Source organism: Callospermophilus lateralis, chromosome 3, assembly GCF_048772815.1.
Source record: "Callospermophilus lateralis isolate mCalLat2 chromosome 3, mCalLat2.hap1, whole genome shotgun sequence".
Lineage (NCBI taxonomy): Eukaryota > Metazoa > Chordata > Mammalia > Rodentia > Sciuridae > Callospermophilus > Callospermophilus lateralis.
Window position 1 is genome coordinate 102,473,772 of NC_135307.1, and position 12,628 is coordinate 102,486,399.

A 12,628-nucleotide genomic window follows, 5' to 3' on the forward strand; every position below is an offset into this window, starting at 1 on the left:
TATCATCTAGACTGGAGAAATAATTTTTTCTCTAGTCATAAGTATGCCCAGATTCAAGAAAATAGAAGAACTACTCTATTTCTTGGTAGGAGGAGTGCTAAACTCAAATAATAGGAAGAACCTATAGACTGATGTATTGGTCCATTTTCTGTTACTTTAACAAAATGCCTGTGTCTGTACAGTAATGTGAAAAGAAAAGAGATTCATTTAGCTCATCGTTATGGAGATTCAAGGGCATGGTGCTGGCATCAGCTGGACTCTAGTGAAGATGGCATCATAATGTTATGAGTGCATGTGAGAAAGAGAAGTCATATAGTGAGACAGGAAGCCAGAGAGAGATTTAGGAGCTAGGCTCCATTTTTGACAGCAACCACTGATGAAAACTAACCATAGTCCCACAAGATCTACATCAATTCCTTCTAAGGTCAGTGCCCTCAGTGACCTATTTACTTCTCCTTAGGCCCCATCTCTTAAAGGTTCTATACTGTTCACAACACTAGCATACTGGGGATCAAGCTCCCAACACATGACCCTGGGGGTATATTCAATTCATATCTTAACTATAGCAGATGGGAAACATGGCTGCCATTTTTTGCTGCCTCCACATGTATCATGGCCAGTCTTGTGGCCATTCATGCCCAATTCTGACAACCAATGTGAGAAAACAGAAGAAACCTGGAAAGAATTCTAAAAATTCATGTTTATCAATTTCAGGATTGATTTCCAACTTTTATCTTCAACTTTGTAGGGACAAATAATCCCAGCTTATTTATTTATTTATTTATATTGATTTAAAAAAATAAATGACAGCAGAATGCATTACAATTCTTATTACACATATATACCACAATTTTTCATATCTCTGTTGGTATATAAAGTATTTTGACACCCAATTCATGTCTTTATACATGTACTTTGGATAATGATGTCTATCACATTCCACCATCCTTGCTAATCCCCTGTCTCCACCGTTTCCCTCCCACTCCACTCCCTATCTAGAGTTCATCTATTCCTCCCATGTTTCCCCTCCCTATCCCACTATGAGTCAGCCTCCTTATATCAGAGAAAACATTAGGCATTTGTTTTTTGGGGATTGGCTAATTTTACTTAGCATTATCTTCTCCAATGCCATCCATTTACCTGCAAATGCCATGATTTTATTCTCTTTTATTGCTGAGTAAAATTCCATTGTGTATATATGCCACATTTTTTTTATCCATTCCTCCACTGAAGGGCATCTAGGTTGGCTCCATAGTTATGAAGATAAACAGCAATAAGTGTTGGCAAGGATGTGGGGGAAAAAGGCACACTCATACACTGCTGGTGGGACTTTAAATTGGTGCAGCCAATATGGAAAGCAGTATGGAGATTCCTTGGAAACCTGGGAATGGAACCACCATTTGACCCAGCTATCCCTCTCCTCGGACTATACCCAAAGGACTTAAAACAGCATACTACAGGGTCACAGCCATAGCAATGCTTATAGTAGTACAATTCACAACAGCTAAACTGTGGAGCCAACCTTGTTTTTATTTTTAATAATGTTCAAACAATGTTCTTGCACAGTTTGGTAGCAATGGGATGGCTATAAATCATCCTGATAGTATTTCACATGACTGACGAGATCCATCCTTCCCTTCCTTTCCCTCCTGCTTTTCCTTTCTTTCTTTCTTTCCCTGGGAATGAACTCAGGGGCACTTAACAGCTAAGCCACATCCCCAGCCCCTTTTAAAAAATATTTTATTTAAAGACAGGGTCTTTCCAAGTTGCTTAGGGCCTTGCTAAATTGCTGAGGCTGGCTTTGAACTTGTGAACTCCTTAGCCTCTGGAGCTGCTGGGATTATAGGCATGTGCCACCATGCTTGACAAATTCTTCCTTCCTGTAAATTTTTGTTTAGAACTTTTTCTTACTTTATAATACAGTTAAGTTCATTAGTTTACACTGAAGGTAACACTCAGGATATTATCCAAGTACTATTGAAAAAGGGATTTATATTTCTACTTTTTTGAAATGGTGTCCTGCCGCCCAGGCAGGTCTCTATGAGCTCAAGTGATCCTCCCACTTGAGCATCCCAAGTACCTGGGACTACAGGCATGCTAGAATGCCCAGCCTAGATTATTTTTAAAATGGGCATTATAGAGCAAGAACAAACAAACCCCAAAACACTTGTCCAGATTCATTTTTATAACAAATGTGTTAATATGCACTAGAATTCTTTAGCAGAGATCAGCTGCCTGTGGTTTGTGGGCTTTACTTCTTTTCAAGGGGTTGCTGGTTCAGCTTCAAGTGGAAAAACCCGTGGCCTTCATTGTTTCTTGCTTTGCTCTTTCTCCATTTCTAATTTTCTCTATTTTATAAAATTTTCCATAGACATTGCTATGAAAATTTGTGTTCCAGATCTGATCTTCTGTTTATTTGATAGGTTATGAGTGAAAACTGTGCCTACTTTCACTTTGAATTGCAAGTGCTTCAGATAAATTTTATTGCAGATAGATTTTTCTCTTCTCAAACCTCTTGGTTACTGACTAAAGAACTAGATGTTTGCACATGGGTATTTGTAAGAGCACAGATTTGTATTATGACATTTCAAATCCCTGAGCTATGTTGTATAAAGCATTCTAGCCTATGCCACTGAAAATATTTTCACAGTAATTATAGTTACTATTACTGCAAAAGCTTAGGATTTATATATACAAAAGAAAGGTTTTATTTATAGATAGAAAACTGGGGGACCAGTGAAGAGAAAAATTATGAAAGGAGATTCTACCAGTTAGTACTTGCTATATGTGTTTGGGGAGACAGAAAAGCATAAGCATAGCTCTCTGATGGAAAAGACTTTTCAATTTTATTACAAAAGAAAAATATAAAAATCACTATATTTAACACAATTATATAAGTTTTGTCTTGAGGACTGTGTGCCCAGGATCAAAAGATGGAAGTTCACTACTGAGGAGGAAACAAAAGCTGCCAGCTGAGGCCCAAGGGCAAGATGAGGGAGTCTTAGAGTGGAGGTTGCTAAGGACAACCACTTGTCTTATGGGTCTTATTTCTTATTCAGTTAGAGTTGGTAAAGTCATTTGCAAAGCTTATATTGAACACATTTATTTTGATATATTAACCTGATTAGAATGAACTAGATTGGGGGTATGAGTAAAGAAATGACTGCCATTTTACTCTCTGGAGTAGCTTTGGATTTCATCTGAAGTTTCTGTTCCTTGGGAGGAGCATGCTTGCATTTGTATAGGATATTACTCAGGATTGAGAAGAACTTCAATTTTCTAAACCAAGAATCGTAGATGGGAGATAGAAGTTATGGGAGCAATATATGCTGATTCAGCATGTTTCCTATTCTTTTTTTCAGAGCACAGCTTTCTTAGCTGATCTAAAAGTTGAGTCTTTTACTTACTATAGTCTTCTTCTTTGGGGCCAGAAAATCTTTTTGATTTTGTACAATTGGAAATAGATCTAAAGTGAACAAGGAGTTTCTAATTGGTGCGGTGGAGTAATCCACAGGGCATTATGGTTTGAAATCTGCTTTCATTTTTACTTGTTTTGCTTTGGCAATATTTACTTTAGTTTTTGTGCCAGTTTGTCTACAGATAAAAAGAAATTATGAAAGGTTCTCTGCTGTTTGTACAGCACCTCCCATCCCTTATCACCTCTCTGTGGGCCTTTGGAAAAGGGGGAGATGGAGTGTTTTGGATTTTTAAAATGATTTGGGATTGTCATAGCAACTGGTGGGCAGAAACCAGAGATACTGAAAGTCTTTCCATGCCCCAGGCAGTGCTGCAAAGTCAAGTCCTGTTCCAATGGCCAATGAGCCCCATTAAGGTATGCGGATGATCTCTAAGAAATCTTCCAACTTTTAACATTTCAGGGCTTCACTAAACTGGGCTAGGAGGCACCACATCGTAGGCTGTGGTCTCCCAAATCCTGTTCTCTCCCCTATCTCACTAATAGCTAGCTCATCATTCGGGTCTCTCCTCTAATCTCATTTCTCATAGATATCTTAACAAGCGCCCTATTTCAACTTTACCATTATATGTTGTTCTCTCTCTACCACTCTAAATTTCATAGCAATGGGGGCCGTGGCTCTTTGTTCACTTCCATATACTGCTTGGTAAGGTCATGAAGGTGCTCAATACTTTTTCAATAAACAAATATATAGATGATGAGCAGAGGAAGACACACTGAAGCCCGCCAACCTAGGTGCCTGAGTCGTCTTACGTAACTTCCGCCCCTTCGCGTTCCTCCGGACGCCCCCTTTTCCCGGTCCCTGTTTGTTTCCGGCGTTTCAATAAAGCTCGATTCGGCTCGAAGAAGACCCGTTCTTCCGGGAAAATGGCGACTCCCGCTCGTGCCCCGGAGTCGCCGCCGGCCGCGGATCCAGCGCCAGCCGAGGGGCCCGCTGAGGAAGCCGACTGCCCCGCGCCGCGCCAGCCTCAGCCCCCGCAGAATGTTCTCGTTGCCTCGCGGCTTCGAGCCCCAAGCTCCAGAGGACTTGGGGCAGCGGAGTTCGGCGGAGCTGGGGGAGATGTTGAAGCGCCAGGAGAGACTTTTGCGCAACGAGTAAGCTGGGGTCTCGCGGCGGCACCGCCGTGCTCCTAGGGTTCGGGCTCCTTAGGACGCCCCCATTTTCTTCCCGCGTTCTCTTCTGGGAAAGGTGACCTTGTCTCAGATCCATTTCAGTTCCAAGGACGAGTGGGTAGCCTGCGGCCGCAAGGCCACGCCATGACTCCTCCTGGCCAAGCACGTACCGCCTGCGAGGATGGCCCGTGTACACACCGGCTGCTTGGCGTTTCAGCCAGCCAGCAGCTGTGCCTTGGTTTAATGTGCTCAGCTACTGTTTTGGCTCCATGAAAGGAGTGTCTGTATCCCAAATCCCTTTGCCCTCCTCCCCACACCGTGACCCAAACGTGTTGTCAGTTTCATCTCTAGATCTTACTCTTGCAGGATGGGAAGAGAAGGATAAAAGTGGTTTATTAGGGCCGCGAAAGTTGTACTCATTCAGCTGGCAGACGGCGTATTTTAGCAGGGGAGCGATGTGATGGGGTGACTTTTTACAGGCAGCTTTATTTAGTAGCTTGGTGCATGATGGTTTGAAGGATTAAGAGGCAGGGGACATCAGGAGAGTCTTTTCAAAAAGAGGTTTTCAACAAGAGGGTTGTAAGAAAGTGAATAAGGAAGATAGTTAAGCAGGATTGGGAAAACTTCAAGTGTGGAATAATTTAAATATGTAATTGACAGAGATAAATGAAGTTTCTCGTCTGCATAGGGAGCCACTAACAAAAACATGAAAATTGAGGGAAAGGAATGGATTCAAGCAAGGTTCATTTTACTAAGGGTGTGCTGAGTTGAGGGGAGAGCATAACAGACATTTGATTAATTAAAAGGTGGAGAAGTGGTTATAACACTTAGGAGAAGGCTGGGAAAGCAGGACTCTCAGTTGCACAAAGGTGTTAATATATACAGTTGAAATTGTGGGAATGTCATATCAGAGAAGGAGCAGTGAAAGTGTTAAAGATATAACCTTCTGACCACACGACTAAAGACAGAATCAGAAGAGGAATTCAGCAAAAAGGACAAATAATCATTTGGGTTGAGGGCTTACCAGTAGAGACAGATATTTTGCCTTTTTGAGAAGGAGTTTTTAATGTATAGCAATGAATTAGCTTTTTGATCCCTTTTGAACTCTTGAAAAAGTTATTTGGCATCCTAAAGAGCTCTTGTTTATGTGTATTATATCTACTGATACTTACTGATTTATCAGAAATAATGGGGAACTCCTTATGATACGTATACATAAAAACAAGTTCAATTCACACCATATAGCCTCTGGAAAACTGCACTGTACTTGTGTGAGAAAGTTAGAGAAAGTATTATGAAAATAGTTTTGACCTTCCAGAGCCATTCCCCTGCCCTTTGTTTTGGAAATCATGCTTTAAGAACCGCTGATTTTTGGAATATCTTAAATGATTTTTGCACAGGTAGCAGATTCATTATCCTAAATGGGTGGGACCAGAAGTGTTTTGAATTTCAGATTCTTTTCAGGTTTTGGAATATTTATATATAAATAATGAGATATCTTCGGAATGGGACCAAGTCTGAACATGAAATCCATGTTTCATACATTATTTGTACAAATAACCTGAAGGTAATTTTATATAATATTTTTTATGCACCTGTGTTTTCACATGTGCATGAAAACCCATCATAACCCATCACATGTGATCAGGTTTTGGAATTTTCTACTGGTGGCATCCAGTGCTCAGAAAGTTTCAGATTTTGGAGCATTTTGGATTTTCAGAATAGGAATGCATAATGTATATTCTTAAAATGCTTTTGTTGAAATTCTAATGAGATGAGACAAATGAGTCATATTTATATTCTGCCTGCATATCCTTGTTTTGGGGGTTAATTGTCTTATTTGTTTAATTCCCATTTGGGGCCAGTTAGAAATCAGATTTTTACATAAAAATTAGTTTTTTTTCCTTCGAGGTTAATGTTTTGCCTTTTAAATGAAAAATCACAAGTTTAAAAACAATACTCTAACATATACTTTTTTTTTTATTTGACAGAAAATTCATTTGCAGATTGCCCGACAAAGGTAAAAAGATCTTAGACACTGTTGCCAAACTGAAAGCTGCCATTGCAGAGCGTGAAGAGGTTAGAGGAAAACGTGAACTGTTTCATTCTGCTAGTTTAGACTGTAAGCTAAGGCAAAAAGTAATTGCAGGAGTTGATGTGGATATAGAAAAGGCCCAGAGTTCTGACCGAATACTTGATACTTCATCACCAGTTCATGCCTGTTCCTTTGTAGATAACATCAAATCATCTAACACAACCTCAGAAAAACAGGGACTTGTACATCCTACTCAAAAAGGTGATGAAGAGATTCCAGAGGCTGAGTACACAGTGAACAAGTGCCCAGCTTCCCACAACAGATTCAGGGGATCTTCCTCACTTGAAGCGAGAGAGCATCTCCCTCAGCATTGTGTTTCAAGTCAAGCAGAAGATACTTCCAGCAGTTTTGACAACCAGTTTATTGATAATTTCCAAAGGATCACAGTTGCAGACCAAGGTATACATCACTCGGAAGAAAACACAAGTACTGAAAACTTCATGGGCCTTCGTGATAGGACTCCTAAGAAGCCCCATTACATGGAAGTGTTAGAAATGCGAGCCAAAAATCCAGTGCCCCCACTACATAAATTTAAAACTAATGTGTAAGTATCATTGGAAATAGACCTATCATGGGAATGTAATATGTGTGAAATTCAAAAAGTTGGAAGAATGCTTTTAAGTTCAGTGGGCTTTATGTGAGTGCTCCTTTTAGGTAGGAATGAGTATATTTGTGGAAACAGTGAGACCAGCCTGGCTGGAGTGGAGGATTCCTGTTGAACCATACTTTAGTTTTGAAGCCAAATAATTGAAAGGGTTTTAAATAGCAGATGGGGACTATTATGTTTCAGAATTCTTAGCCAATATTTCGTAGTAAACAGAATTGAAGAGAGGATTTAGTATGGCTTTTTATTTTCAGTACCATTTTTTAGTGTACAGCTTCCCCTTCAATTGGTCTATAATCTAAGAGAAAAATAGTTGTAGGAGTTGATGGACTTTTTCAGTTATTTATTTGTGTGCTCACGATGCTCCTCAGAGCATTTAGGTTCTAGATGAGGACCTTAGGTTTATACATTTGTAAAGAAAATTAAATTATAACACAATTTCTAGGGAAAGGGAGGCAAGAGGAGTTAAAAATAAAAAATACTTTAAAAAGTTGGGGAGGATGGTTACAAATTCTGCTTCTGAGTTCTTTGTTGTAGTTTTGTTTCTGAGAGCTGCAGGAAAATAAAAGCTCTTTGAAGAGAAAAGAATTGTTCTTAAAGCAAATATAATACTTAAATCAGTAGTAATTGATACCAACCTAGATTTATGAGGATATAATTTCAGATGCAAAGTCAAGCTACTGTTTGCTACCTTTCATTGAAAAACTGAAAATACCTAGTTGAAAATACCTAAAACATTTTGGTGGTTTTTAAAAAGAGACTTTAAAGTTTAATCCTACCATGTAATTCTTTTTAATTTAACCTCAAAACAGTTTTTTTTTTTTTTCTGTTGTGTAGAAAACCACAATCATACTGCATTAATTCATACTTACCTTGTATGCAGTGAGATATCTTTCTTCACTTTTAGGAGGATGTTTGGGAAAACTAGAAGCATAATTAGTCAACAATAAAAAAGAGTAAGTGGGCCTTGTCATTTGAGAACAAGAGGGAGGTAAGGGAATAGCAGTGAGGGCTGCCCAGGATTAGGGAAGTTTAAGAGAGAAGGAGCTTTCTCTGCAATTAGAAGGACTGACATGGAGGGATTGTTAAGCTCTAGACAGGTGGGCATCAGGCTTCCCTGTGAGCAGAGGCTTAGAGGGTAGGCAGTAAGACGAGATCATATTCCTTGGCTTTTCTGCTCTTCTTTTGATTTCTTTATGTTCTTCTGGATTTGCATATTGCCTGGATACTGGAGGCTGCCACATCTATCTCTAGCCTTACTTCAGATTTGCATGGCCAGTTAGCTATAAAACATGACTACTTGGGGGCTGAGGATGTGGCTCAAGCGGTAGTGCGCTCGCCTGGCATGCGTGCGGCCCGGGTTCGACAAACAGATGTTGTGTCCGCCGAATACTAAAAAATAAATATTAAAAAAAATTCTCTTTCTCTCTCTCACCCTCACTCTCTCTTTAAAAAAATAAATAAATAAAATATAGAAACATGACAACTTGGGTGTTTCATGGCACTTCAAGTTCATGTACAAAGTGGAGCTTGTCTCTCTTCCCAAATTTACTTACTCCCATATCTCTCATGTTAATAATGCCACCGCCACCTTTTCTTCCCAAGGTATGTTTTCCCTCATCACCACTGTCTGCTAATCTTGAAGACCTAAGAGATGTATTTCCTTGTTCTTCATCTCTGATTATTCTTACTTCATCATATCTTCCATCAAAGTGAAGGTTCTCATCTCTCTCTTGGGCTGTAAATGTGGACTGTTCTTCCCTCTAGTCTTGTTGACAGCCCTTCCTCTCCACTGCTGCCAGAGTGAAATTTGTAAAAATACAAATCAGAACTTGTTAAATAGACTGGAACTTTGTTTAGTCTGGACTCAGCTTTTTTCCCATCTATCTCTGCTACTCTTTCTTAAATGTCTGTTTTCTGTGTTTCCTGGATGGTGCACCTCTGTTGCCCCCCATTCACTGTCCTGGGATGCCCTTCTCCCCTTCTTAACATAGTAAGCACTTATTCCAAGACTCTAGATTTCACCTGAAGCTTTCCTGACAACTTGCCTTTCTTCTCCTGGAACTGGTCGTGTCTTACTGTATCTGTGGTACTATATTTCACTAAAACTATTTGTATGCTTATTCCTCCCTACTGGATAGTAAGCCCCTTTGCAAACATTCTTGTGGGGAATAAATGAAAAAATAGCTTCAGTTCAATCATGAAATGTGAAAAGGGGAAGGAAAAGGCAAAGAGCCTAGATCTGTGAGTATACACATACCCTCGCTAGAGCAACGAATATGGGTAAACGTCTTATTGTTACCTTTGTTCAAGAATTGATTATTAGGGTTAAAGACCATTCTGTGTGTGTGTGTGTGTGTGTGTGTTTGTGTGTGTGTGTTTGATTGATTGCCTTCACAAAAAGGAAATAGTCTGATCATATAACATAAATTCTTTATTTAGTTTGCCATCACATCAGAATGATTCACCTACTCATTCTCAGAGGGGAGAGTCTCCTGTTTCCTTGGCAGAGCGGCGGCGCAGGGACAAGCAGCATCTTGATGACATCACAGCAGCGCGGCTCCTGCCACTTCACCATCTGCCTGCACAGCTGCTTTCCATAGAAGACTCTTTGGCACTTCAGAAACAGCAGAAACAGAATTATGAGGTATTTAGGGCATTAGGATTTTTTCCCCCCTTCTTACATATGTCAGGATTTACTCTGGGTAGATCAAGGAGGAAAGAATTTAATAGAAGGGATTAGGTGCTAAAGAAATGGTCAGCTGAGGAGACCATTCGTTCTTAGACATGTGCCATTAGTTTTTAGTTACAAACTTAATAAAATTGCAGGAAACAGCTGGAGATGATCATAACTACCTGCAACCTCAAAGTGATGATTTAACAGGAATTATGGAGAGACTACTGCAAAATTTCACATCCAGCCCATGCTTCTGCCTGTTCCCATTAGGATAGCAGTACTATCAACTCGCTCTTCTGCCTTATAAAATCCATGTGATAGCTTCTCAGTGGTGGAATTTAATCCAGGGAAATATAGCTCCCAGACTTCCATCTCCATCAATACAGAGGCAGCACAGAGTGGGTGGAGGATAGTGTTATATTGCCAATAGTAGGGCACTGAACCATAATCTGAGAAAAGAATTTCCTACTTTGGGCATCTTAAATCAATTTTATATAGCACTTTCTCCAAAGATCTGTGTGTTTTGCATGAAATTTAAGCATGTACCTTTAGAGTTTGTGAATGGGAGTTAATAGAATGGGGGCAAATAGTGTGAGGATCATGGGGTTATAGAAAGGATTTGACATTCTTGGATAATAATTTGAGCCTCCAGGAAGACAGCATCCTTTCCTACTTCCTAGATAACTACTTATCTAGATTTCAGTTAAGTACCATGCACCAATTAATATCTAACTAACTATCTTATTAATCTGTTTTGGCTTTTCATAAAAGTTCACTTGGTTTGGATTAGCATTTTTAAGGCATTCCTTTTTACTCTTCCTCTCAGTGTATGAAAATGATTGCTAGTTATAGCTATAGCATTGAAGAATTGTTTTATAAATTGTCTCTGGGATCTTGAATGCCTGTCCTAAGACATTTTTATGTTGAATTAAACCCTTCAGCTTGAAATTGGTTTCTTTGGCAGAAACCTACTCATAATATTCATGGCCCGAGGGGAAGGACATAAAGACATTTAAGGGATCTCGGAGAAAAGGAAGAGCCAAATGAGGAATGAGCGTTGTTCCCTTTATCAGTTGGTAGTGAAGTCCTTTGGTGTGTAAGCATTACCAGACTGAAACTTGCTTGGACTTTTGGTTAGGTACTAATTTCTGTAGGACTTTATTTAGAAAGGGGTAATAAGCTTTTTAGTATTAATATCTTGGTTTTGCCTATGCCATTGAAATGTAACTCTTGGGCTTCTGTCTGGGGAAGAGGGTTCTGTCAGAGAAATCAACACAGTGTTAGTAATTTGTAACATTTGATAGGTCTGATTGTTTCTTGTATCAGTGTGTGTAATCACATACTTAATGTGTCTGTATTTATAACTGTTGGGTGCTGAAGTGATTACTCAGTTCTTATAGAGGTAGGCATTTCAATGCAATGTTTATTTATTTATTTATTTTTAAATTTTTTTGTGTGTTTGATATTAACTGTGGGATTGGGGTGGGGGTGCTTTACAACTGAGCTATATCCCCAGCCTTTTTTATTTTTCTGAGACTTGGTCTCACTAAGTTGCTGAGGCTGGTCTTGAAATTGCAATCCTTCTGCTTCAGCCTCCTAAGTCACTGGGATTAAAGGCATGTACCACCAGGCCCAGCTTCAATCCAGTGTTGTTTATTAATGGAAGTTGATAACTACAACTATAGCAGGCTGGTAGCTTTTGCATGCATTGTCCTTTTGTATCTGTAATAGGACACACAGAGTTAGGTTCCTTGTGTTTAGAGAGTGTACTAAGTGACTGTTATAACTTCCTATTGAAAAATTGTAAGGAAAAGAACATGAATGTGTGACTTTTTGCTTTGCTCTTTTTTTTAAAGGAGATGCAAGCAAAGCTCGCAGCACAAAAATTAGCTGAAAGACTGAATATTAAAATGCAGAGTTATAATCCAGAAGGGGAGTCTTCAGGGAAGTACCGAGAAGTAAGAGATGAAGATGATGATCAGTCCTCTGATGATGAATGATGAAGATGGGCATTGGAATTATCTCCTAAATCTTCTACTTTTGAGAAGTCATTATCTTCCATCAGACTTTATAACAAGTATCAAGATTGGTGTCAGACACTGTTGAGGGAGAAAACTATAAAGTTACAAAAACGTTGCTACAAAAAAAAGCTCAGTTTGTCTTTCAGAAGATGATCTTCATGTGATTGAAAAGTTTAATATTTCAATATTGTGTTTAACCATATTGTATTAAAATTTTGCGGTATGTTGTGCATTGGTCTGATATTTTAGTATGTAGTGGAATATGTTTTTTTTCCTCTCAAATGGAAGTAGATAGCTTCACTTTTTTTCTTATTCTTACCTCTATAAAATAGCATTTATTATGTCTTTCAGTGAAACACTTAGTTGTCCCAGGTACCTAAAATAAATTAGTAAGACTTAGTTCCCTCTTTTTTTGAGCAGTGAAGGGAGTACAGTCCAAAGCATTGTGTGTATGCTTACTTGGAGTAATTGAGATCTGGGATGTGAATTACCTTGAAAGACACTCATAGAAAAATGCTTCACAAATGTTTGTTTTATTCTCTTGTCTTCCCCTAGGAAAATTGTTCTTACTTCTTATTAGGAATAAGGAATATTTTGAGGAGATGCTGGAGGGGCAGAGGGTTTTTCTAGATGACCAGATTTG

At 39.1% G+C, this 12,628-nt stretch overlaps 1 protein-coding gene across 1 annotated transcript; it reads left to right on the forward strand.

The window, feature by feature from the left end:
* Positions 1-4,306: 4,306 nt before the first annotated feature.
* Positions 4,307-12,215, forward strand: Polr2m (RNA polymerase II subunit M). The gene is made up of 4 exons (XM_076850853.2): positions 4,307-4,570; positions 6,580-7,227; positions 9,730-9,934; positions 11,821-12,215. The coding sequence occupies exons 1-4, from the start codon at positions 4,458-4,460 to the stop codon at positions 11,962-11,964; spliced, it is 1,110 nt and encodes a 369-aa protein (XP_076706968.1). The 5' UTR covers positions 4,307-4,457; the 3' UTR covers positions 11,965-12,215.
* The last annotated feature ends 413 nt before the right edge of the window (positions 12,216-12,628 follow it).